The 27331-nt window shown below is 43.5% G+C and overlaps 1 protein-coding gene across 1 annotated transcript in view; it reads right to left on the bottom strand.

Moving 5' to 3' along the window:
* Positions 1 to 18612: 18612 nt before the first annotated feature.
* The window catches only part of LOC147427896 (transmembrane ascorbate ferrireductase 2-like), a 68950-nt gene continuing 60231 nt past the window's right edge, over positions 18613 to 27331 (bottom strand). Inside the window, exon 4 of the mRNA XM_086496537.1 lies at positions 18613 to 19125. Coding sequence (XP_086352663.1) covers positions 18850 to 19125 — 276 coding nt within the window. The 3' untranslated portion in view covers positions 18613 to 18849. The remainder of the gene's footprint in view (positions 19126 to 27331) is intronic.

The following is a 27331-nucleotide window of genomic DNA, read 5'->3' as shown; positions in this document are numbered from 1 at the left end:
GCAATGGTTCTACCTATGTGCAATAATATTTCTCTCTCTAGTATATCCATTTCAAAAGACACTAACTAGCATTCCCTCCCTTTCTTCCCTCCACAACATCATCCAAATCTCATATCTCTGATTTCTCTCTATCTCTTTCCTCCATAGCCAACATCCTCTACTTGTAGTTGCTCCATTGATAAATCACAATTACACCTTCTCTCTTTAATTAGCTTGATCAAGCTAACTCAAACTGCCATTCAATACACTTTTGTTTCAAGACATTATTAAGAGGCCAAAATGATATTGCCCAACTGCTGATTTGGAGAAATAATATGTAACCATGCGAATTGGCACATCCAATTCCAATGTTGGAGATCAGCTACAGCTCATTGGATACAAAACAATCAATTTATGGGTTGATGGTTATATTTACCACAGCAATCCTCTAACCAATGCATCACCATCATTTCAAAATGTAATTGAGCTATTGCGTTTTGTAGGTGATGGAAGAGAATGCCTATTTGGCTATTGCAGGAGATTTTATTCTATGTTCTTTGATAAAATGGAAGCAAGAAAGCGACTCTTTGTTGCATACTCTTTGTTGTAAGAGTGTCAAGGACATTCAGCAATTCCAAGAGGAAGCCAATGAGAAGACCAAGCAGCTCAACAAGGAAATGGAAAAGCTCAAACAAAAATTAGAGCAAGAGCGGCGATTGGACAACTATGTTCAACTATAGCACATTGCATGTAATATGCGACATCGAATTGATCATCTCACACACATTCCACTTGGCTTCCACGTTTATAAATGCAAGAGAAAAGCGTTGGCCATGCTATCTTCAGGTGGTAGATCTCAAAAGAAATGTATCCATCAAACTAGGTAAGGACAAGGGTGCATGCTTTTGACATGTATTCTATAAATTTTGCAGGCTATTGAAACTTTATTATAACCTGCAAGCATCTGGCTCAAATAATAATGAAAATCAATTCCGATGCTCAAGCATCAGAACGTATTCCCGGGGGATTCACCAAGAGAAACTTATCGTACCATGTAAGTGCAATGAAAGGGGGTTCTTTGGGAGTTTAGATAAGCGTATAAGTTAGGGGTAGGCCCCTAATAATTTCTCCTTCGTTCATAAAACATAAGGGAGTGGGGTTGCGATATATACTTCAAGGGGGGAATAAGGGGTATTTGGGGGTAGTGGCAGAGATTAATAACATACATGCGTGAAAGCATGTTAACGTGTCACGCTTTTTGTGCTAGTTAGCATTTTCAAGTTAGCACATTTTAAAAAAGTTGGGCGTCCACTAAATTTTCTACAACTTATATCAAAATTTGTCGGAGGTTGTATATTTGGATGCCTTGTTTCAAAAGCTTTTTATTGATATATCATATGTCATAGACCTTGGAGATGTAGCTCATGTTATTGTACTAGTTAGCATATGTCCAAATTGTACTAGTTAACATTGTCCGGGACATGAAAAAGTGTGACACGTTAACATGCTTTCACCCACATATGGATATATAGATCATGGTTTTTTTATAGTGAAGAAGCCAATTATTGCTAGTGAATTACATTGGTTACCCCGTTGCCTGCCCCTATAAAGAGAATGCAAGCCAATATGATTAAGGTATTGACTTTAAAATTGTAACTTGTATGGTATCAAATTTGGCTTTTTTTAACTTGAAGGTGAGAAATTATACCAAAACCTTATAAATAATTTAGGGGAATAATAGTTTTAGTAGCTACATGTCGTATAAGTATAGAAAGGGGGTTCATTTTTACTTCACATGAGTCATAAATAGGGGGTTTTCCAAGACTCTCTGCTCATAGGTGGCATGTTATTTTCTATAGAGAGTGAATCCCCCGGGAACGTACGTACTCTACTACAACACATCTTCAAGACAAAGGAGCTTGTGGAGCTATTGGATGACCCATCCAATACTAACATTGCCAAATTTTTGTACCACATATATTTTAGTGAAATGAAGAACATTGTGTCGCCTTCATGATGGAGATATGTAATAGTGCAAGAATAAGTTGGATGTTAGGGTGCAGATCAAGCACATGACCTTGTGAGTGTGTTCGAAGTCTCTATCAACATGCACGCCACTGCCAACCTCCATGCAAAGGCCTTCCAAAGCTTTCTTGAGTCCATGGAGCATCACATGGAAGAATATACCATTGTGTTTGAGGGATCCAACACGGTCTGGTTGCATTTCCTCAAACACCTCTATATGCAACTGACAAAAACTTTAGCTTTTGCCTAATGAGGTTTGTTAAAGGGCTCATCAAACAAGACTCTAGGATAGAGAACAAGGATGATCTCATAGACTTGGGCATGGGGTGTATAAGTACGTAATTCATAGCTTGGGACATTGGTTTGGTTTTACTAATGCTCGAGGGCATGGAGAAGGGAAAATCAAAGAAATAAACCCCTTGTAACCATTATGGTGAAGAGTTAAATAAGGTTTCCAAAGAAATTACTGAGCAGATGGAAGCATCCATGGCACTCGTCCTCTTACAATAGCCTAGCTCCAATGAGGAGGAATATCGGATGATAGAGGGAGATGAAGTGGGCATGACCTCCAATTACTCACTTTTCATGCAGTGGATGTGGATGGTCATCAATTTTTATTCCTTGACAAGATTGCTACATCACTTGGACTCAGAGAAGATGAGTTGCTCTCAGTGCTTGCTATCTATGCTGGCATGAAGGATCCAAGTGGAAAGGCAGAGTCGGCCAAATTTGAAATTGATTTTGAAGACCAAAGTCTCCCGGCAAGACTCTTTTACCTCCCAATGAAATTATTTTTTTTTTTGTTCAAACGGTGGCAAATCACTCTAGTGGATAAAATCATGTGTCTCCTTCTATGAAAGTGTGCCAAAAAGTGCTTTCCACCTATACACCAACCACTGATCCCAATGGGTGGAGATGATTGCTCTAGCATTGACCTTACAAGGAAAGCTCTTGAAGAAATGAACGAGGATACTAAAGTAAACTTCTTACACCTCAATGATTGTCTACTCTTTTCTTACAATTAGTGTTAATGAGCTTTGAAATGTTCCACAAGCCACATACCATGTTGATAAGTTCACAATGCAAATTGGAGATTCTCTCGCAATGTGTTCATTGTTATGGATATCTCTTTGTGGCATTACCTGAGCCACTTAGGACCATCCATTTTTTAAGTTGCTCACACACAGTTCTGCAGAGCTACTCAAGTGCAAAGCATTAAGTGTCGTCCTTACTGAAGATTCCTTTACTCTTAATGCATAAAAATGTATATTATTGGATTGCAAGGCCACCCTATATGCCTTTACAAGAAAGCATCGTAGGTCAATCCTATCCCATTGTGCCTTAAACCTAGGTCAAAGGGTGACAAACTCTGAAGATATTGTAAAGACCCTTGGTATTAGGCCCCCATGGCCCCGTTTTGACAAAATTTCGCCAGGTGATATCTCCTAGCTACCCAGACTACGTGATCGCGGGTCAGTACTTAAATTAAACAACTTAAGATGTACAATTACTTTAAAAACACAATGTAAAAAACTAATTTTACAATTGCATGGTAGAAATCAATTCATTCATATTATATGAAAATATTACAATTCTCAAAAGAGAGGTTGCATGGGAATAATATAATTCTTATGGATGCAACCTTCGGTTTGCAAGTTGATGGAAAGGGCTAATTATGTGTTTTTAAAGTGATCCACTTTGCATGCACCATACAAGAAACAGCATCTTGGAATAATTGCACCAAAATAACCTCTAAGATGTCTTATAGGGCCAATAGGATAGCACATTTTATCCTAGTTATTGAATCACTATATTCTTTGATAATCTCTCTCACTACTCGAGAGAAGGTCATTTTGGAATGATTGGCTCGGTGCTCTTCTAATGTTTTTTAATCTCCCATGAGCCATTGTTCCCAGCCTGTCTGGCTGATTTTGATGAGCTAATGTGAGTAGTAATAGTGTGCGTCACAGATCATGCAATCAATGCATGAGGTTACACATTTCTAACATCCTAACAAGATCGCTCATTCGTAAGCAAATGAACTCTAGTAGCAATAGACCTGTCGGAACCTACAACATCCTCAGTAGAGCTTGTATCCACAGAAGGCGGACGTATATCAATGCCTTACAAAACATTCTAAATGCCCTTTGACACAAGAACATGTGTCATCATGTAAAGCCCACATTGGGTATAGGCGCTTGCCCAATTTTTCCTTTACTTGGTTAGCCTAGCATGCTTTTTGCAAACTCTCAAAGAAGAGAAGACCACCACCAACAAAGAAACAAATCAGCATTGTCCCTATGATTGCAACAAATAGAACAAGTTCTTGCTTTTTTTGTACACGATAGCAACCAAGATTTGCAACAAATAGAACAAGTTCTTGCTTTTTTGTACACGGTAGCAACCAAGATTTGCAACAATCAAAAGCAACCAAATGCTTGACATTGAGAACATGTGATTCTACTCAACTTTTGGTAATCAATAGACTGAAATATTTAGCAACTTGTTTTAGAAGCATCCAAACTTATAGTTTCTAGGACAACTAGGACAACTATAGGACAAGGTAAAGCTAGCTTGGAAGAAAAATTGATAGTGCAATCGAGTTTCCATCAAGATGTCAAATTTCACGACGATTGATACGATTTTTACTTTGCGGCTCTTCTAGCCCATCAACGTGTAGTTAATTAACTTGTTTGTGTGTGTGTGTGTGTGTGTGTGTGTGTGTGTGTGTGTGTGTGTGTGTGCGTGTGCGTGTGCGTGTGCGTGTGCGTGTGCGTGTGCGTGTGCGTGTGCGTGTGTGTGTGTGTGTGAGAGAGAGAGAGAGAGATTTTAACATCGTAGGAAAAATCCCAAGAAACCTCGGAGATCTATCTGAGTCTTGAACTCAAGAGCATTTTAGTAAAAATCATTGAGCTTACATCTTATGTAGTGCACCAGGAGGGAAATTCTGAGATGGCTGCAGTAGTGAAAGGATTTGCACAAGGTAGAGAAGGTGTTGCAACAAAAGGGCTTAGTTGCTCTTCATTTCTAGCCTCATCCTGTTGGCCCAGCTCTACTAGTTTACCCTCGGGACTGTTTGACACCCCCTTGTCAAGTGGGATCGACAGTCCACGATCTTTGGAAGATGTGGGCCGTCTATTTATTCTCAAGAATAAAAATATTTCGGCCGTGTTGAGCCCCCGTGACTTGAACCCACCACCTACCACACTTGACGTTGAGGCTCTTTCATTAAACTATCGTGAGTGACTTGAAATGAGGTGAGAATGTAAAATCATTTGCAAAAATAACGGGGTGGTGTACACTTAGGGATCACTTTGAAATAGGTGGGTTCACAAGGTGATCACATCTCGATTGAAATTCTCACAGGGATCACTTGGCGGTCACTTGATGTTCACATTGAGTGTACTTGGGGTTCACTTTAATTGTGATCACTTGGAAATTAATCTTCCATCCGATGGTGCAAAACCAATCCCACTGCCCCCAATTAATAGGGACCATTGGTCTAGGCTAACGAGGGAGGTGTCAAATAATCACGAGGCTAGTTTACTACGTATGTATGCACTTATTTTTTTCACTACAATTTTGTGTTGGTACTCTCCATGAGTACGATTTCACACCCCTTTTACGAGAGAGAGAGAGAGAGAGAGAGAGAGAGTTACCTACAACTTTATATGGAACAAAAAAATCTTTTGGCTTTCCATTTTCATGTCTTTTCATTTCCTAAACTCACCCTTCACTTATGCGCTTCGGATGTTTTGAAAGGCTTTTCATTTTCCCGAGATTGGGGAGACCTATAACTTTAAAATTACAACACACATACCGAAACCTTGTAGGTGGAGGCAGCCGACTCTTAAGGTGACTCTTCCCGGCGAGATAAGGTCGGCCAACAAACCACATTTTGGGCTCAAAATTGCAAAGATACATTTTTTAGGGGTTGCTATGATTGACATATTCGAAATTGCAAACATACATTTTTAAAGGGTTGCTATGATTGACATATTGAAAGCACTCAAAAAGGCTTTTCTAGTGTTAAAGTTGCTTGCCAATCAAGGTAACCTAAGAAACAAGAAACTTGAATATTAAGTTTAATGTTACTTGCATCTATTCCAATCTCCCGACATAAATTTGAAGCCGAGTTCAAATTGCATTGTTTCCACACTACCCTAGATGACGTTCCTAGACATGTTTATCACCCATGCAAGACATTATAACGTGGTATAACAAGCCATCTAAGGAAATCAAACCCCACGAATATGTTCTATGTTTGAGGTTGGGTGGATGCATGAATAGGTGGCCTGGTTTTAATCGGTTGAAAGTTTCTTTTGGAGGCTTAAAATTTAGGGGGTATGAAACTGGTGTTATGGGCAAGAATTGTTTGAATTAAATAATCGTGTGGAGGATACAAAATCTTAAAAATCATGTGGAGGATTCAAAAACACGTGTGGAGTCCACAATAGAACGAATGTTCAGTCGAATGTTTTCATGACTGTGACTTCTCTGTATCTTTGTGCCTTTCTCCTTCTGCATCTTTCTCAGCTCACTCTACAGCCCCCTGTGCACGCTACTTATCCTTCGCTATAGATAGCAACCTAAGAAAGAGCCCAAGGAATGCAACTTGACAGGTCTCCCCCACAAAGACCTGACATTCTCCCATGAAGGTATGTCACCTCTCTCTGTCTCTCTCTGTGTTGTGTACAGCGGGCCTGTATGTGTAGTAGAGTACTGAGGTGTGGATACATTGAGTAATGAATATGGATTTATTCCTCTCAGAGACAGAAGTTACAGCCTCCTCCCAAAATCAGCCGCTTTGTTCACCCCAAGGATGTGGAGGTGTCATTAAAGGCATTCTCCACGACAAAGGAGGATTTTCACAGGGAATATGGGTTAAGTCTTGAGGGGAAAGATGTTAGGAAGTTGACAGATGTAGATGTGTCCATATCCGACTAAATGAAAGTTTTCACGTGTCTTCCAGTGAAGGAGAAAAAAATGCCGGTAAAAACAGCATGGCCGGATCACTACAAGGAACTCTACCAGCTCTACAAGCAGGTGTACCAATCCAAACCACCAAACTATCTTCTGGGAGTCAAGTTTGCACGCGGATATGTTTATTTCGTATGCACAGGTCCGGTAAAGTGGGCTGAGTTTGCATCTGAGGTGGTGAAGAATGTGACCAATGAAGGTCACTTAGATACGAAAAGAGAACAATGGAAGTTAGAGACTTCCCAAGTATCCACAGGAACCCCAAGTGGCTCTGTCATCTTCTTAGTAAATACCCCATCCGGAAGTACACTAGTCGGAAGTGGGATTTTTGCGACTACTCAGTCTGCGTTTAGTGTTGAAGTATCCACTTCCTTGCAATAAATTCTTGTTGAGATTCAGTGGTCAAATCTGTTGCTGATGTACACCGTTGCGAGGGTGCCCTTGACACCATCCGAATGCACTTCCCTGACGATGCCAATGTACCAACAGGCTTGCTTGACAGCCTCCAAGAAAAATTTGACTAAGCAAAAGCCACCCTACATCAGGCACAGGTATGGTTTTAACTCCATCTGATTGTAGTATAATACCTGCAAAGTACCATACGGTATGATTTTTCATACCAGTAGGATTATATCATATTCGGTAAGGGTAGATGACAATACCGGTAGGATATTAGCATACCGGTAGGATTATACCCTACTGGTATGATTACATCCTACCGGTATGATTACATCTTACCGGTAGGATTTAGGATATAATCCTACTAGTATGATAACATCCTACCGGTATGGTTAGATCCAACCGGTATGATAAAATCCAGCCGGTTTGATGTTATCTTTCCGGTATAATGGTATCCTACCGGTATGATGTTACCGGATGTTATCCTACCGGTATGATGTTATACTATCCAGTATAATAACATTATACCGGTGGGATAACATCATACCGGTAGGATGTAATCATACCGGTATGATAACATCATTATACCGATTGTCAAGAATTCATACCGATTTTATACATGTTTGACATTGTCGGATAACAGAGGTCTCTTGCCTATAGGAAGAATTATCCAAATGCTTGGACCGTGAGGAAACCTTTGGTCTCTATGTCACATTTGTGACAGACATGATTAGTCAACCAATGCTACCTGAAACCATAGTCTTGCCTGCACGAGTTTCAGCTCCTGGACATAGTGTTGTTCTCATTGATGTGTGCAATGCTTGTGGTGTAAAAATTCATGATCACAATCGCTCAAGCCATGTTGTTCTATTGCCTTGTTCACGTGCATACCATGCATTCTGCTATGCTCACTTGGCTGAGAAAGGAAAGTGCATGCTTAAGGATTGCCCCGGAGTTATTTCTGCAGAAGACCAATCCCTTCTAAAGAAGAAGCCAGTTGAACCATGCCCAAAAACAGGTGAGAAAATTGTTTCAATGGGTAATCAGGTGGTTGATTTTTGTCTTCTCTGATGTTTTTTCAGGTGTTTGATTTTTGTCTTCTCTGATGTTTTTTCATAGTCAAGCTGCTTCAGAACTACTGCCGGTAAAGACACATGGAACGATGCAGTGACGCCTGCATACAAGACACCTGTGGAGGTATTGCTTGATGAAACTGTCCCTGGTTATACTGAGAAACCTGTTTCAGAAACAAAAGAAGAAGAACAAAACTTTGAGGTAAAGGAGCAGAGTATGACTGGTGCTGAGGGGAAAACCCAGAATGAGGAAGACGATGTGTTGCTAGACACTGGCGTGCGGGTGACAAGATCAAAGACCCCGAGAAAACGAGGCCAACGTGGCAAGAGTAAGTTATTTCATTGATTATGGCTCTAATAAGTGATCTTTTGCTGCACAGCTTTAGAAGTTTTTTCATTGATTATGGCTCTAATAAGTGATCTTTTGTTGCAGAGCGTTCTAAAGCTGATGGTCGTGTAGATGTCAGACTGGAGGGAAGTCCCGAGGAGACCCTTGCTCAGCATATAAGAAAGGCAAAAAGAAAAAAATTTGAGAAGACTGGAGATGAGAAGCCTGAAATGGAGCAAAAAAGCAAGGAGGAGGAAGAGACCCAAGGGCAGCCAGAAGAGGAGATGGACATAGAAGACACTAAGGAGATGCAGAATACCGGCACAAGTTCTGGCACAAGTTCTGGAACAAGTTCTGACCCTAAACCCAGAGCCTGCAAAAGATTATAGTTTGCCCCCCTTATGTTTCTTTTTATGTAACCACTTCTGAAATTAATATAACTTTCTTTCCCATTCGACGTCTCTTTCATCTTGTGCCTAATTTTTGAACATTGTGTATTTTTATTGTATGATTTCAATCTATAGATATGTCCTAATTGCATATTTAAATTTGAGTCTTGTGTAATTTTGCATCTGCAGATATGTTTTCAGTTGAAGAATGGCGCCTTGCAGATAGGTTCAGGGCTAACAAGCAGAATGGCAGGGCTGACATTCGTGCAATATGGAATTGCGTGTTGTCTCCTGCAGTGCTCGTGTTTCCTCTATGGTATAGACTAATTAAAAGAATCCCACTAATATGGCCAAGGCCACCACCTCCGTTGAGCGTCCAGCGTAGGGTTCTCATTTTGGACCTTAATGGATTACTGCTCAAGAATTTTGATGGAAAATATGGTGAAGAATTGCCCCATTGGCCAGAAATGCGGTATGTTGTTGAAGGCGATACACAGTTTTGGGTAAGGCCCGTTGTAGAAGTGTTTCTGAATTTTTGTTTCAGATGGTTCGAAGTGTGGATATGGAGCTGCTACGAGTTTGAGAAGCTCAAACGCACGCTAGCGACAGTGTTCCCTGACCACCACAAAAGATTCAATAGAGTGGTAAGTCAGGCGCAGTGCACAAGGGCCCCTTTTAAATTGGGCGCGACAGATAAACCGGTGTTCCACAAGAATCTCGAAAATTTTTGTGACCTACCACCTGACACACTTATCTTTGATGATTCTGGATATAAGCTAATGTTTAATCCATTGGGGTCATTTCTTGTTTTTCCCAAGCTAGAAAAGCAATCTAAAGAAGTGCGCGCCTGTTTTCTGTCAACCACTGTCATAAACTGGCTGGCACACTGGTTGTACTCTAAGGATAGAATTGAGTATACAAAGAGGACTGTAATTTGTGCAGACGGGCACACTGGTTGTACTCTAAGGACAGAATTGAGTATACAAAGAGGACTGTAATTTGTGCGTCGTTTTTATTGGAAATGGCGGATTGAATTTTTCAAGAAGAAAGGAACATAATTTTTTTTATAAAAAGAAAGCTTCATAAAGTCTGCGAAGTGGGCGACTTTTGTCGATGGATGTAAATGGAGAATTACTTAGCCTTCTTGTCAATAAATGTAACAAAATTCATGTATAATACATTTACAAGCAAGTTGCACGGAAATACGTTGTATTCTATATTTGACGTATCTTGCAAATAAAAGAGAGAGAGAGAGAGAGAGAGAGAGAGAGAGAGAGAGAGAGAGAGAGAGAGATAGAGAGAGAGAGAGAGAGAGTCGGATAGAAATAAGTGACTTTTATGATACCGGTATGATTCTTTGAAGTGACAGGTATGATACCGATATGATACTGAGAAGTGACCGGTATGATATTGAGAAGTGACACACACACACACACACACACACACACACAGACTTATACTCAGAAGTGATTGGTATGATACCGGTATGATACTGTGAAGTGACTAATATGATACCGGTATGATACTGAGAAGTGACACAGAGAGAGAGAGAGAGAGAGAGAGAGAGAGAGAGAGAGAGAGAGATTGTTATGATACCGGTATGATACTAAGAAGTGACACACACACACACACACACACACACACACACACACACAGGGAGGGAGGGAGAGGGACTGGTATGATACCGGTATGATACTGAGGAGTTACTGGTATGACACCGGTATGATACTGAGAAGTGACTGGTATGATACTGAGAAATGACACACACACACACACACACACACACAGAGGGACTTGTATAATACCGGTATCATACTGAGGAGTGACTGGTATGATACCGGTATGATACTCAGAAGTGACTGGTATGATATTGAGAAGAGAGAGAGAGAGAGAGGGAATGTATGATATTGGTATGATACTGGAAAATGACTGGTATGATACCGTATCATACCGATATGATACTGGGAATTGACTGGTATGATACCGGTATGATACTGAGAAGTGACTGGTATGATACCGAAATGATACTGAGAAGTGACAGAGAGAGAGAGAGAGAGAGAGAGAGAGAGAGAGAGAGAGAGAGAGAGAGAGAGAGAGAGAGAGAGAGAGAGGGAGAGGGAGAGGGAGACAGTTCAATTTACAGTTAAAGGCAGATATACACAAAATTATGCATTATGCATTTCTTAAGATGGTTACAGCTCAAAAGGCATACTATTGCATACTATTGTAGATAGACTCACTGACATCAAGTGATATTGTATATAGTTTTGAGTTGTTGGGATGTGGTATCATGGGGATTTTGATTTCCCGAACAAGATGTGAATATATGAACACCTCTGGCCTATGAGCTTTTTGTCCAAAAGCTCATAGGTCTGCTCATTTATCATACGATAGTAAAACCCTTTGATAGCATAGGATCCTCGCCCAATGATATTGCCCCAGTCATCTTCAGCGTCGGAATGAAACTCCTGAATCGCTGCAGTGCATTTCACTATATAGAAATCCACTTTTTCTTCATTGTCATTTGGTGCGGGAACAACAAAATTATCACCAACAATAAGAGCTTGACTGAGGGTGTCATAGTGTCCTTCATACGCTGTATCCTCATTTATTTCGTCATCATTGTCTTCCCCTTCTTCTGTAGGCTCCAAAATAAGGTATGTCCAGAAAGGAACGTGTGACTTGCTCACACATCTCCTCCACTTTTCCTGTTTACATGCACTACAGAAACAAGACAGTGAACGTGATCTCAAAGCAGTTGTATCATGCTATGAATATGCAGAAACAGAGTGCATTGAGCGGGTATTTTTTACAGCCATCGCATCCCAATTTTTCCCCTTTCGACATCTCCCAATTCAATCTCCCAAAAAATCCTGCTTACATAACGGGCATGGGATGCATAGGTGGCTGTAGCACCATCTGACAAGGTCCGTCTCAATAATGCCACAACATCTGCAGCACAGTCTATCTTTGGGCAGTTTGGCTGCAATTGGTATTGAGTTAAAGACCTTTTTATCAATGCTCCCGCACCGTCGTGTTCTCCCTTACCATGGCCAGATCCAAAAAAGTTCCAAGACATTTTCCATCCCGTAAAAACATTGTATTTGCAATTTATTCAGTGGATAGAAAAAGATTAATATACTCTTGGCACGATAAAATTACCCAAAAAAAAACACGTATTATAATATTAATGCCAATATTATAGGTCTCTATAGTAAAACCACCTTCAGATAATGTTTGTTAGAACATGGTATACCTGGCAAGGAAATAGAATGGTCTTCTTGCTTTGAATTGTGAAGCTGCTCCATCAGACCATACCCAATGACACCTTATGTTTAGACCAAATTGCTTTAGCCATTCCGCATGTTTCAGAAAACAGTGTTGAACAAAATGTCTGTCATGTTGCTTATCATCTGAAATAAAGAAGTGAATTGTCTTGTGGATGTCACTTGCATAATATAAAAATCAGAAATTATTGAAGGCTTAATACAAAAGAAATAATACTGATCTAGGGTGATGTCGTTACCTACAATTCGGAAATATGTTATGTGCACAAAAATAGTTACTTGATTTGAATACCAGTGCATGGATTGAATCTCATTTTGTTCTTTGAAACTATAATTTTCAGCAAAGTCAACAACTGACACAACAACATCTTCTGGAAAGCTTTGTATACATTCCTTATATTGTTCTGCTTGCCATCTATACACAAAATTATGCATTATGTATTTCTTAAGATGGTCTTTGAACATGACTAAGAGATCGTGGCATGATATTTCCTTATGCGACAAGACTTTCCTTTTCTTCTTCAGACCGTCATGCGCAGTTCCTACTTCTAGGTCCTCAAAAATCTTCACCACAATCTTTTTAGCAATAAATGCAGCCTCTGCAGCACAAAAGTCTAACTTATCCGAGCCACACCTTTTACATTGACCACTCAAGCAGGCAAGGGCATGGAAGGTGGACGTATCTGATTTTGGACACAGTATAGAGTCCAATAAGGCTGTTACACTTTTGATAGGGTTTTTTGGTGCCTTGCATCCACCATTGTCTTTGCATATGTTGCATTGACATTGGCAAGCTTTTCCATGCATACCGAATATAGAACTTCGCATGTTATTTATGGCATCCTTTAGGAAGGACATTTGAACATGTGAAATGCAGCAGCAAGTATATCGGTCTCTCAATTTTCGCACAAAATATGGCTTCATGTACTCAAACGCCCGTTGCCTTATTACAATTTCAGGGTATTGTTCTTTGAAGTTGAGAAAGAGCTCCACCTACAATGAAAGACATATATGGTTAAAGAACATTGAAGAAAACTGCAGGTTTTTATTATCTTTGAGAAAAACTGTTACATTACTATAAACCAGTATTTTTATTTCAAACCACTATGTTTTTTCACTTAATTGGTTAGGTAAACCAGTATATATGAACACATGTCCTTGGTACGTACCAGTGGTATATAAGTGTCAGCCAGTTCAAATGTTCTGACTGCTGATGTAAACCAGTCTTTTCATTTAAAACCGGTATGTTATTTACCTAACCAGTACATGTGAGCACTTAACCACGATGTATACCAGTGAGAAATAAGTGTTAAAAAAATGAACACATATCCTTGGTACGTACCAGTGGTATATAATTGTCAATCAGTTCAAATGTTCCTACTGCTGATGTAAACCAGTCTTTTTATTTAAAACCGCTATGTTATTTACCTAACCAGTACATGTGAGCACTTACCCATGATGTGTACCAGTGAAAAATAAGGGTTAAAAAAATGAACACATGTCCTTGGTACGTACCAGTGGTATATAAGTGTCAATCAGTTCAAATGTTCTGACTGCTGATGTAAACCGGTCTTTTCGTTTAAAACCGATATGTTATTTACCTAACCAGTACATGTGAGCACTTAACCACGATATATACCAGTGAGAAATAAGTTTTTAAAAAAATTAACACATGTCCTTGGTACGTACCAGTGGTATATAAGTGTCAACCAATTCAAATGTTCTTACTGCTCATGTAAACCAGTCTTTTCATTTAAAACCGCTATGTTATTTACCTAACCAGTACATGTGAGCACTTAACCACGATGTATACCAGTGAGAAAAATGTGTTAAAAAAAATGAACACATGTCCTTGGTACGTACCAGTGGTATATAAGTGTCAACCAGTTCAAATGTTCTGACTGCTGATGTAAACCAGTCTTTTCATTTAAAACCGGTATGTTATTTACCTAACCAGTATATTTGAGCACTTAACCACGATGTATACCAGTGAGAAATAAGTGCTAAAAAAAATTAACACGTGTCCTTGGTACGTTCCAGTGACCAGTTCAAATGTTCTTACTACTGATGTAAACCAGTCTTTTCATTTAAAACCGCTATGTTATTTACCTAACCAATACATGTGAGCACTTAACCACGATGTATACCAGTGAGAAAAATGTGTTAAAAAAAATGAGCACATGTCCTTGGTACGTACCCGTGGTATATAAGTGTCAACCAGTTCAAATGTTCTGACTGCTGATGTAAACCAGTCTTTTCATTTAAAACCGGTATGTTATTTACCTAACCAGTACATGTGAGCACTTAATCACAATGTATACCAGTGAGAAATAAGTGTTAAAAAAAATTTACTGGATATGTAAACCAGTATTTTCCTTTCAAACAGATATGTTTTTTACCTATCTAACATGACAAACAGTACATGTGAACACTTAACCATAATGTATACCAGTGAGAAATAAGGGTTAAAAGATTTTTACTGGTTATGTAAACCAGTTTTTTACCTAACCAGTTTATACATATCATACGCGTGTGAAAGTATGCGTCTGCAAAACGTATGTTTTAGCAAACATACGCGTATGATAAAAACTATGTTTCCATTTATATTCTCCTTCACATCCAATATTTATCTACTCTTAGTCTAGGACCAAATACAGATTCCCCTTATTTCCATTTATAACTTCCTTTATATCCGATTTCATATCTACTCTTATCAACCCAATTATAGTGAATATAGTCATGAATGCAAATATTAAAAAACAAAAATGGATATAGTGAAGCAAGTTATTACCTGAGAATGTTCAAGAAGATGCACAGGATGTTTGACATATGAATTTCTTCCAATACGCTTTCTGTACATATCCTTCTTATTGGGTGAAACACGAGTGTTAGACATCCAAAAAGAGAAGATCAACTCTTTCTCATCAGGTGTTATGAAACCACGATCCATGGGCTATCGAGCACACAAAGAGATTGGAAAATTGCCATCACTTGCTGCCCTCAACCGATTCTTTGCAGCTATGAAGTTCCTCTTGTGCAAATTTAGCAACTTAGATGCAGCTGAAACATTCACTTTTGAGGTAGATGTACATTCAACATTCATAAGCATTGTGCTGATGAACCTTTTAAGAAAGAGCTCCTGTCCGCTCTTGGGTAATTTGATTGCATCTATTGTGTTGCGTATGGCTTCAACGAAGGTTGTTTGTGCCCTGGGCATTTCAAGGTCTCCAAGAGAAGGATGATTGACAAACTTGCACAAAATATCTGAGCGTGATGCAACATCGAGGGCCTTTGTACGCCGATTGAAGAGCATAACAAGGTCATTGCAAAGTCTTTGACGCTTTGTATCATCAGCACCATTTTGATCATTATCTTCCTTACGTGCTACCTGCTCAAGCTTGTTCTTAGCACGCTGCTCCCTCTTTCTCCTAGCATGATATTCCTTGACCACATCAACAGCATACCTAGCACACAGTTCACAGTGAGGCTGAGAGCAGTCACATACAGTGTGAGATTCTTGCTCCATGCTGGAGAGGGAGAGATTGAGCGAGGTGATAGGCCTACAGAGAGCAAGAGCAGTATATGACAACAATAGATGTGTGATAGGCCTACAAAGTAAAACAGCAATCTGTGCTCCTACACAGAGAGTTAGAAAGAGACAAGGAAACAAGAGAGTGGGAAGACAAAGAGCTGGCTGACGGGCATAGTTAAGAGCTACATAGCCGTCTTCTATATTTGAAAAAGAGACGTGGAAATAGTAATGGTGTAAAGAGCTGGCTGACGTGCATAGTTAAGAGGTACAGAGCCATCTTCTATATTTAACAAAAAGCTGTGGAAATTCTATAGTTAATTAAAAAGCTGTTCAAAAGAATATATCGAATTGAACTAATAGAGATGGTTTTATGTACCGGTTATAAAACCTCTGTCCGGGACAAGGTTTTTGGTCCACCTATTCATGCATCCACCCGGTTCCTTGCAATTTGCATCATAGTAGCTAAAGTATCTGATTTTTTTTTTGGAATAATGCCCTTTTCATCAGCAACATTTCTTGCCATTGTACTGCAAACAAAACACACACACACACACACACACACACACGCACTTTGGAGATTTCTCCTTTTGGGTCCTGTACAAATCGATAAAAAGGATGCTCCAAGGTATCACAATACTACAAAAATAGAGAGTAGTTTTGAAGTGTCAATGATGCAGTTCAATATATTTGACCAACCATTAGCTACTGCATTTAATAATAAACCACCATCGCCACAAGATTCACTTGACTAGCATTGTGTCTTACAATCTCAGATCTGGCAAAGTATAAATAAGTATAAAGCTTACCAATCCTCCTGCCAAAACCCACCATAACCTTGCCATTCATTAGAGTAAGAGTACAATACCTAGATAAAAATCATTGCATTCTAATTCGGGCCTATTATCTAGGTATTGTACTCTTTGCTCTAATAAATGGCAAGGTTAGTGTGGTTATCGGCAAGAGGATTGGTAAGCTTTATATTTATTTGTACTTTGCTAGCTTTGAGATAATAAGACACAATGCTGGTTAAGTGAATCTTGTGGCGATGAAGGTTGCGGTCACCAATCCTTCAAGCCTACCCAATGCTTCCAGCTCTACTCTGAATCAATAATTTGCGTATATTGGAGGGGGTCTAGGCATCATTGATTTTCAAGACTTGCCACGAGCAATTGGATACCTGATCGCATTTGTCAAGTGGTGCAGTCCAGGAAGCAATAGAGCAAGAGCGGGCCATGAATAAGCCCGATAATTTGGACTCCATGCCCATGTGCATGCAAGGATATTTGAGTTTCATTGCACATACATGCCAACTTCTTTAAAGCTCACACATTTTATGTTTGCTTCATTGCTTTTGATCAACGATGACTCAACGCTCACATGGCAATGTCTCAATCCGCTTAGTATTTCAAAGATTGGCCTTGCTATTAAAGACCACAGAGAGAGAGAGAGAGAGAGAGAGAGAGAGAGAGAGAGAGAGAGTAAAATCAAAGTAGATTTTAAAATTTCTTAATGTGCCTTGAAATAGGTCTTCAAATACAAACTGCAGTAATTTATAATTGAAGTGCAAGCTTGTTAGAGCTTTTTTCCCCTAGTAGATGCATGCATGTGTAGTAAACTAGTAGCACAGAGAGAGAGAGAGAGAGAGAGAGAGAGAGAAGAAGAAGAAGAAGATTGTTTTAACGTTGTAGGAAACTATCCCAAGAGAAGAAGAAGAAGAGAATTTTTAACGTCGTAGGAAACTATCTCAAGAGAGTGAGAGAGTCCTCATGAGACATGTCTCGAAATAAGGGTAGAAAAGTTGGCATTGGCCTTCTGGTCCACCACCATCAATGGCACATTAACACAGCTTCTTGCCCCTATGTGCTCAATGTGGCGTCCATAGAAAGCTACAACAAGACCAAGTCTTTCCAAGGAAGATGAAAAAATGACCATTGAACCTCGCTATGACGGGAACGCAAACCAAAGTTGACCATGTATGCACATGCCTACATAAGCACACATTTTGCTCACATGCCTCCGTGCATGTGATGTACATGTGTACAAAAGATGCATGCTTATAGAATGAACAATAGCCAACAAGACTTAAAATCCAGCCAGCATAAATATGGCATTTTATTGAGAGACCCGTAGTCGATGTGCATTATCCAAGATCAAGTAGCACCGGTGAACAAAAAGGCAAAGAACTTGATTGCCTACTTCACCTTCTTGAAACAAGTTTGCTTGTGCACGTCTTCACAAGCGGACAATATCTCCATGCTTGTACAATAAATGTAGGCCGCAGAGCTTCATACAGCTGTAGATTTTCTCTCATTGTTTTGCATTGGCTTTTGATAGCAAATAGACCTAGAGCTTCTCTAAGAAATGGCCAGCTTGCATATCTCAAGTGCCTATGAATTTAAGAAAACAAAATTTTTCGTGATCAAATACGAAGACCATAAAGGCACTTGTATGCAATATAGATGACACAGAACCACAAGCTGCTTTCAAGGACTCATATGCTCTCCTTCGTATGAGCTTAGTGTCCGGTTCGGGAAATGGTGAAAGACAAGACCCATTTTTTTCCAAAAGGGATACACAGCAGTAAAAAAGACATGGTTCTGCTGAAAAAAGTTCTTAGGTGAGCAATAAATCCAATTTTCCTTTTTTTAGTATAGTAAAAAAGACATGGGGATAACCCTTAGTAATTCTCTGTGGGATGGCAGGAGGTAAAAAATCTAAATACATGTCATCAAGCATGTAAGGGGTAAGCTCAATGCCACAACCAAAATTTTGACCCGACTTTAAAAAGTCAACAGGTCTAATGCTTTCTCACTTGTGTCAAGTGTCCGGAAGTCCTTTTAGTAGAAGCCACACCATTTTAAGTAGCCTTTGGAAGTGTGGATGCCAATATCACAAGTGCACCATATACAATCAAAAGCAACCCAATACTGTTGACAAACAATGCCTCCAGGCTGAACCTTCCAATCACCTTATTCATCATTAAGAATGTCAATTTCTCAAGAAGCCCAGTTTCTGCAGTTCCCAAGGCCATACAATAAATGATTAAGCCCATAAATACATGCCAGGGCAGGACAGACGTTCGGGTCTTTCCTGCAGCCCCAGGGTACCAATATATCGCATAAGCGCAAATCCACTGCAAAATTCAAGACCAGTAATTAAGAGAAGTGCACGAGTAAATCTCTACACTTTTGAAATAGTGTAAAACCTTCAAAAAGATTTTTGGATGCAGAAGTGAAAGTAAAAGAATTTCAAAAGCAAGGGAAGTTAAATGCTATGAGAAATGAAAAGCCTTATGTAACTAGAAAGTCTGAATAACATGGTTGCATCCATTTGCTTATGTAAAGCCCCAAACCATAGTCACCAAACATACCTTAAGTATTCTATCGGTTTGTTCGCCTCACACACTATATTTTCTAAAATGAGAAAAAGTGTGGTGGGTAGAGCCATACTTCACACTTTCAAGTTCTTTCTGATAGTTAGATAGCATCATAGTAGCCTCACTTGAAATATCTGCCTAAACTTTTATCTTTGATCAACAATGCAGATAAAAAATATTTTTTAAGTTTGTTTCCATACCTTATCCAAGGGTGACAACAATACGCGCATCAATCCATACCTAATGTATGGCACCTAACTACCTTACTATATAAGGAAGTCAAAAGTCATTAAATTCTCTATGTAAGGGAGGCCTCACGTTGTCGGGGGCTATAAGGTTCGAAAGGTGAGCCGGGTCAGCACCGGGCTGCTAGCTGTGGGAAAAGAGAGAGAAAAGGTATACCACACTGCACAGTAGAGTAATTATTGCTTGGAAATGCAAACGGAACACGAAACCAATTGAATTTGATAACACGATCAAAAACCGACGCACGATTGCCAATATAAGGTGCAGCGGAAGTGAATGTTGAACTTTGCTCAAGATGAGTGCTCCGAACTGAGATCAAGGGTTCCTTTTACTTACGGAAGGCTCTCCCTTCTGTTCCTTTATTGAGAGTGTGCAAATGATCACAAACAAAGTGAATGAAGGTGTTGAGACTGAGAGAGAGAGAGAGAGAGAGAAGAATACGACACCAGACGGTTGTCAAACCCTCCTCCAAGGGGCTTTTCCCCCCCCCCGTCATCGCTCTCCTCTCCCCCCCTTCGCCCTCGCGCTGCACGCTGCCCCCCGCCTACGCGCTGTCCCTATCCCGCGCGCGTTGCTGTGCCTGCGCCCAGCCAGCGCGCAATCCAGCCAGCGTGCAGTCCAGCCCGCTGCCCCCCGCCTACGCGCTGTCCCTATCCCGCGCGCGTTGCTGTGCCTGCACCCAGCCAGCGCGCAATCCAGCCAGCGTGCAGTCCAGCCCGCTGCCCCCCTCTCGTTTGCTGCCCGCTGCCCCCCCACACTTCCAGCCCCCCATATCCTCACGCCCCATCCTTTGCGGATCCCCCCCCCCCCCCCGCCGCCGCCCCGAAGGCCTCGCTTGAATAGCCTTGCAGTGGATTTCACATTTGGACTCTACTCGCCAAGTTCTCAGGCGTTAGCCTTCTCGCCCTCCCTTTTCCTACAGAGCAGCAGACACAAATGGAGGCTCATGGTCTGCCCCAGAGGGACTCCTCAGAAGCCCCGTCGCCCGACCCAGCTGAGCCCACCATCCGACTTGCTCCTTCACCGACAGAGCAAGAGAGCCTCGCAGCAGAGGTGGAGCGCCTCCAGGCAACCTCCGTCATCTGCAAGATTCTCGGTACCCGACCCAACAAAGGAGAGCTGCACGATCTTCTCCAGGCCCGCCTGCTCGCAAAGGTGGGCAAGATCTTGGACGTTCAGATTCTCGGACGAGGCTACTATCAGATCGAGTTTAAGACCTCCAAGATGGCGTCCAAGGTCATCGCCATGAGTCCCTTGACCATCCGAGCAGTTCGAGCTCACTTTCGACAATGGAGACATGGTTTTGACCCTGCTTCAGATGTTCTGGTAGAGGAGGCATACATTCCCATCTCTGTCTGCTTTTCTGGTTTGCAGAGGGAGTACCTACCACTTTTGTCCAGGATAGGCTCAGCGATTGGGATTGTCCTGGAGACTCCTCGCACGACAGCCTCTAGCTGCTAAGGCAGCCGGCATTCCCTCAGTTCGCGTTCTGGTTAGGGACACTAACACTCTCCCGAAGGTCATCCTACTTCCTTGGGTGAGTGGGGGTTGGTTTAGACAGAGCGTGGAGTATTCGGGCCTCCCAAATCAGTGCTTCATTTGTCGACAGATGGGCCATCTTGCGAAGGCCTGTCCACGGAGGAGGCCCCGACCTACACCACAGGCCTCCCCAGCCTGCAAGGACTGGCCAGCAGCCACAGGTAGAGACACAAAGCACACATGCAGATCCACCCTCCGAGCCTGGGGCTCCAACGGAGGAGGGATGACAGCAGGTTCGTGGTCGACGACGGCAAGGGCCACAACGACAACCTGGCACTCAAGGTGGTCCTCAAGCGCCTACCCAGCAGCAGTGGGTTCCCACGGAGAACCGATTCGGTCCTCTTGAGCAGGACGAGGTCCCTGCTCCTTCCCTACCCCCACCTCAGCTTTCCCCTCGACAGCCCCCCCTTCCCCGCCCCTCTCCTCATCAGCTCTCCCCCCGCCTCCTGCTCCCGCCGCCGCCACTCCTCGCCCCTCTCCTCCCCCACTTCCCCCTGCTCCTGCAGCCCCCCCTTCTGCTCCAGTTCCACAGTCGACCCAAGGGGCAGGGTCATCACCGGCTGCTAGGAGATCTCTTGGCAGCACCTTTCCCACGGGTCGCTTGGCAAGAGAGGGACAGCCTTTTTTGCGACCCCCTCTACCGGCACAGACATCTCCCTTTGCAGCAGTCCCTCGTGGTCTGACGAGCTTCGACATTCGGCGCCGATGGGACTTCTTTGCCTACGATTTCACGCGTTTTCTCGGCGACTCCTCAGCAGACCTTGAGGCAGCCTGCTTCAGGGTTCATGTTCTATTCCTTGCAGCTAGGGGGATAGAGGCCTTGGACTCGGCGGTTGGCTTCTTTTTTTCCCTTTGCGGCAAGGACCAGACTGAGTGGACTCTCGACTTAGTGTCGGAGTGGCTCCACACACAAGCCCTAGAGTTCTCTCACCATATGGGAGACCTAGGAGTTACAGACATGCTTCAAACTCTATGGCCATTGGCCAAGTTTGTTGTGACCCCTCCAGATGCAACAAGATGTAGACACATTGTGGTTCACTTCTTTGCTGATACACAATGCCCGCCATGCTATGTACACATTCATGAGGACTCTTGGACAGAGGAGGTTGCTATACGCACAGCTCGGTCTACTTGGGCTTGGGCCAGGCACTCTTTGTAGTCACGCCTATCTAGAGGACGCTCGAATGCGGATTACTCCCCATCCAAGCCAGCCTCGAAGATAGCACGTTTAGCTACTGCGGCAGCATCTGTTCTCTCTCGCTCCCCATGAGGATTGTCTCATGGAACGTGCAGGGACTAGGTGGGCCCCAGTTTCAGCGTCAGAGGGGCCGACTGCGTCAGGAGCTTTAGCGTTGCTTTGTGGGAGGAGAGATTGATCCTTATGCTACAGGAGCATCATCTGTGTGAGAGCCGCATTAGACGATGTGGTCAGCTCTTGCGTGGACGATATGATACTTTTTGGTCAGCTGCTTTTGGACCTGGAGGCATCCAGGGTGGGGTATGTATGACTATTGCGGATTCTTTGCAGCAGGCCATTGTGGGCTTTCTGAACATATATGCGCCCAATGTGGCGAGTGCACAAGCAGAGTTCTGGTCACAGATTGTTGAGTCTCTGCCGCAGCTAGAGCAATGGTGCATAGGGGGTGACTTCAACATGTTGGAGGACCCTTCTGACAGGATTGGTGGTAGCCATGCTACTGTGCATGGAGTTAAGCTGGCAGCTTGGGAGAGATTTTGTATGACTACGGGTTTCGGATATGTGGCAGCACTCTAGCTTTGTGAGGCCCCCAGACAGCCTGGCCTTCTCTCATTCGGACCATAGAGTGGGAGGAGTGAATCTATCGCGGATAGATCGCTTCTACACTAGTGACCACTTCTGTGACTTGGGTGGGACAGTTGGCATTCGGACTTCCTTCTCGGACCATGCACCAGTGATCCTCACAGTGGCAGATAGGCAGAGAAGGGGGAGCACGATGCTTCGCATCCCTGAGAGGGTCTTGATGGACTCTGCACTCAGAGAGCGAGTAGAGGCTCTCTGGACAAAGAGTTTGGACATGCAGGATTCTCCCGTTGACAGAGTGGCCTCAGGACTAGCTCAGCTTAGTCGTTTCTTTCTCCAGGAGTCTCTCGCTCGCCTGGCTGCAGCGAGAGAGGAGGAGCAACGTCTCAGACGGGGTGTTGCTTCCCTACAGAGGATGCAGGAGCAGCATCCAGACAGTCCTTGGTTAGAGGAGCAATTACAGCAGGCTCGCCAGGAGCTTGTTAGCACAGAGGAGCGGCGCCATGAGTTTGCTTTCCATCGACGGGCATCTCAGTGGACACAGGTGGGTGACAGAGTGACTAGTGCTTTCTTCGAGGCAGTGGGACCTTGACATACGCATGCCAAGGTCAATCAGTTGAGGAGGCCCAACGGGTCAGTTGCTTCTGAGCCAGAGGACATGCGTGCAGTTGCTACTGACTTTTATTGTGAGTTACTATCTGCAGAGCCTCAGTCAGAGCGTCAGGATGCATGCAGAGAGCAAGTGAGGGCACAGATGCCTTGTCTTGTGTGACTGAGGAGATGCATCAGAGGCTTGAGCTGCCACTTCAGCTTGAGGAGTTGCACAAGGCTCTTAGTGCACTCTCCTGTGGTAGCTGTCCAGATGAGGATGGCTTGACTCCCAGCTTTTTCTTGGAGTACTAGGACTTGCTTGGCTCAGATCTTTGTAGTGCTTTCCAGTACATCTTGCACACAGGAGAGATGCCTGACAGCATGAGTGAGGGCCTAATCTACCTCATTCCCTAGGAGGGTGGCTCCTTGGATGAGATTCGACAATGGCGCCCCATCACCATCCTCGAGTCAGCCTACAAAATTCTTGCCAAGGCTCTGAGTTTGAGGATCCAGCCACTTCTAGAGAGCCTTATACATGGGACTCAGACACAGATAGGTTTTGTCAAGGAGCGCAGTATCCTTGACAACATCTTTACTTTTTGGGAGGCTTCTACCCTAGCGTGGCTCCGTGGTGAGGATCTGGTGATTCTTCTTCTCGATTTTAAGAAGGCCTACGACAGAGTTGATTGGGACTTTCTAGAGGGCACTCTACGCACGATGGGATTCTCAGATGCTTGGATCAGAGGGGTGTCAGCTTTGTACAGACGGGCACACAATCAGGTACTTTTGTCAGGAGGTAGAGGTGATCGTTTCATGCTCACACATTCGGTCAGACAAGGCTGCCCTCTTGCCCCCTTCCTCTTTCCATTCTATGATGAGGCGATGAGCAGGTTTTTGGTGTCGCAGCAGGTTGGTTTACGAGGCTTAGCACTCCCTATTCGGAGAGATGAGCTACTGGACGTTGAGTTTGCTAACGACTCAGCCTTGTACTTGGATGGCCAGGAGGCCAACCTTCACAAGTGTGAGCAGGCTCTAGAGACCTTCTGTTGTGCATCTAGCACACTCATCAACTGGAGAAAGACAGTGGCATTCTCGGTTGGTAGTGCTCCTGTGCCCGATTGGATGCCAGGTGAGGGTTTCAGGTGGATCCCCCCAGGGACTGCAGTACGGTACTTGGGCTGTCAGTTTGGTCTGGACTTGTCTTTCAAGCAGCAGATTGCCCCCCTCCTCCTGTCTATCAGGAGGAAGTTGTTACATTGGAGCTCCGTACGACTTTCTTTGGCTGGCAGAACTGTAGTGGCCAACCAATTGTTGTTGGCAGCTATGTGGTACATCAGTTCTTGCTGGATCTTCTCGAGTTCTTGTATCAGCCAGGTAGAGAGGCTGATCAGGAACTTCCTTTGGTCTGGACGTGACACTCAGATAGCCCGGGCGAAAGTGGCTTGGCAGGTCATCACTCTTCCTTGTTCACAGGGAGGGCTTGGGATCATAGACCAAGCATAGCAGAGCAGAGCCCTTGTTGGGAAGTTCATCGTCACAAGACTTCTTCTAGGTGAGGATCCCTAGAAGGAGTTCTTGCTACAGTGGCTTCGTGCTAGGGTGCCTCAAGCAGGAGGCCCCTGGCGACCTTCGACTAGATAGATCTTCACAGAGATGCGCAGAGTGGGTTTGAGCAGGAGAGTGGAGGACCGCTTCGCTATGAGTTTGCTTCGATCTTGGGAACATTTGCGGCGAGGCCTGGAGCAGCGGCAGCCTGCTTGCACGGGGAGCGCCTACGACAACCCCTTGTTTGGAACCCCATGGTTAGCACTCAGAGAGGCCACTTGGTGGGTAGCCAGCCTCATGTTTCTTGGGGTCCCATGGCAGCGGGTCCAGCACGCTCTTTAGGTGACTGGTTACAGTTTTCAGGCTTGTCAGAGGAGTTGCAGGGCTTTTAGCTACAGGGCATGACAGGGTACAGAGCCTGTGCCAGGACATCTCAGAGGCAGTACCAGCTGAGTGGCTCACACCTCTCGAGCCAACAGCGCCCAAATGGATGGGAGCCTTCACGCGACTGGAGGTTCTCATCTCAGTTCGGGCTTGCTCAGAGACTCTTCCCTCCCTATTTTTTAAGTTACAGGGTGGGGGACGCTTACAGCGAGTTGCAGTAGAGGCCCTGCAGGTGGCAGAGTGCTGTTTTTAGAGGATTCGAGTGGTGGGCATCTGTGGGAGAACTTGTGTCATCGATCCTGACCTAGCAGCTCTTGAGACTGGACATTGGAGGTTGTGGGCCTTGGAGTGTTGTCCACTGGCACGAGTACAGTGGGACCCTAAAGAGTGGCTCTGGAGGGACCCTTTCTCTTCTGCAGACCACCAAGGTGTCCCTTTCTTTCAGTACACTGTTCGACTGGGACGTCACATACTGGCAGCACAGAGAGAGGCTCGCCCTGCTGCAGCACCTCATTGGCAGGAGAAGGGTCTCACAGCTGAGTTCTTGCCAGCTTTTTGGGAGAGGTTATGGGACTCCAGACAGCCGAGGCGAGTCACTTTGTTTCAGTGGCTGGTCGCACACAGAGCTACAGCAGTTGGGAGATGGCTTGTGCATAGTGGTCTCTCGGCCGCATGTGCAGCTTGTGACCACCTTGTGGAGAGTCAGCGTCATTGTCTTTGGGGCTGTCCTTTGGCACAGCATGTGTGGCTTCGTGTTCTTCGGCTGATGCCTGCTCTTTCCACGGCTCGGCAGTACACTTGGGTGGCAGCGGCTTAGTAAGGGTTCCTTTTACTTACGGAAGGGAGAGCCTTCCGTTCCTTTAGTGAGAGAGTGCAAATGATCACAAACAAAGTAAATGACACTGTGAATGAAGGTGTTGAGACTGAGAGAGAGAGAGAGAGAGAGAGAGAGAGAGGAATACGACACTAGACGGTTGTCAAACCCTCCTCCAAGGGCCCCCTTCTCTATGGCAAGAGAGGTCTATGCTATTGATTGCACAAATCTGGTACAATGGTCTAGAAGCAATGGATTGGCCGACGATATCGACAACAATGAGGACGACGATGAGACGGGCTGAATCTGAAAACGCTAGGGGCTGATGTAACAGACTTGGACACTCCAAGTCGAGATTCTACCGCGACACCACAAGAATTCACTTCAAAACAATTCACAGTTCACAATTGATTCGACACTAGCCCAACGGAGTTCTGTGCCTAGAGATATTGGCCCAAAATTCTGGCGCCCCTTTTGGTATTTCTTTTTGTATTAATCTGCAACTCAAAGTACAAGGGAGTGGGAGGCTCTCACTCTCAAACTTTGCATCCAGATGCTCTGAGAAGTGGGAAGCCTGCCCATTTATTTAAGCGTTACAAGGGATGCCCAAAAGCACAGCCCCAAAAGCTGCCATTGTTTAAAAATAGGCTTAAAATAAAAAGCAAAGCCCAAAAGCTTCCAAAACTTTGCGTAGAATTCTCCTTGCACAAAAATAAAGCAAAACTTGCGTAGCTTTTTCTCAGCCCAACCTGCGTAGGCTTTCCGTACACTACCCAACGCTTTTGGCGCCGCAATTCGCGGAGGGTCCATAACGACATGCCATGTCAGGATTTTTCCCGCGTTTCGGGCATGTGTGTGGGTACGCCACGTCACATGTTTGTGACATACCCCCCTCTTGAAAGCATTGTGATCGCCCTCGATTACGCCTACAAAACAGACAGAGGCCATAAACTGTCTTAGCAGACACTGACTGTTAGTACCGACACACTAGGAAAACACATCTAGTACATATACCAATAGACAGTCACATCATACAATATCACAGGACATCACTTGACATCACA

The sequence above is a fragment of the Adiantum capillus-veneris genome, chromosome 23 (genome assembly GCF_014529385.1).
Source record: "Adiantum capillus-veneris isolate H3 chromosome 23, ASM1452938v2, whole genome shotgun sequence".
Classification (NCBI taxonomy): Eukaryota; Viridiplantae; Streptophyta; class Polypodiopsida; order Polypodiales; family Pteridaceae; genus Adiantum; species Adiantum capillus-veneris.
This window is presented reverse-complemented; position numbering and strand designations above follow the sequence as displayed.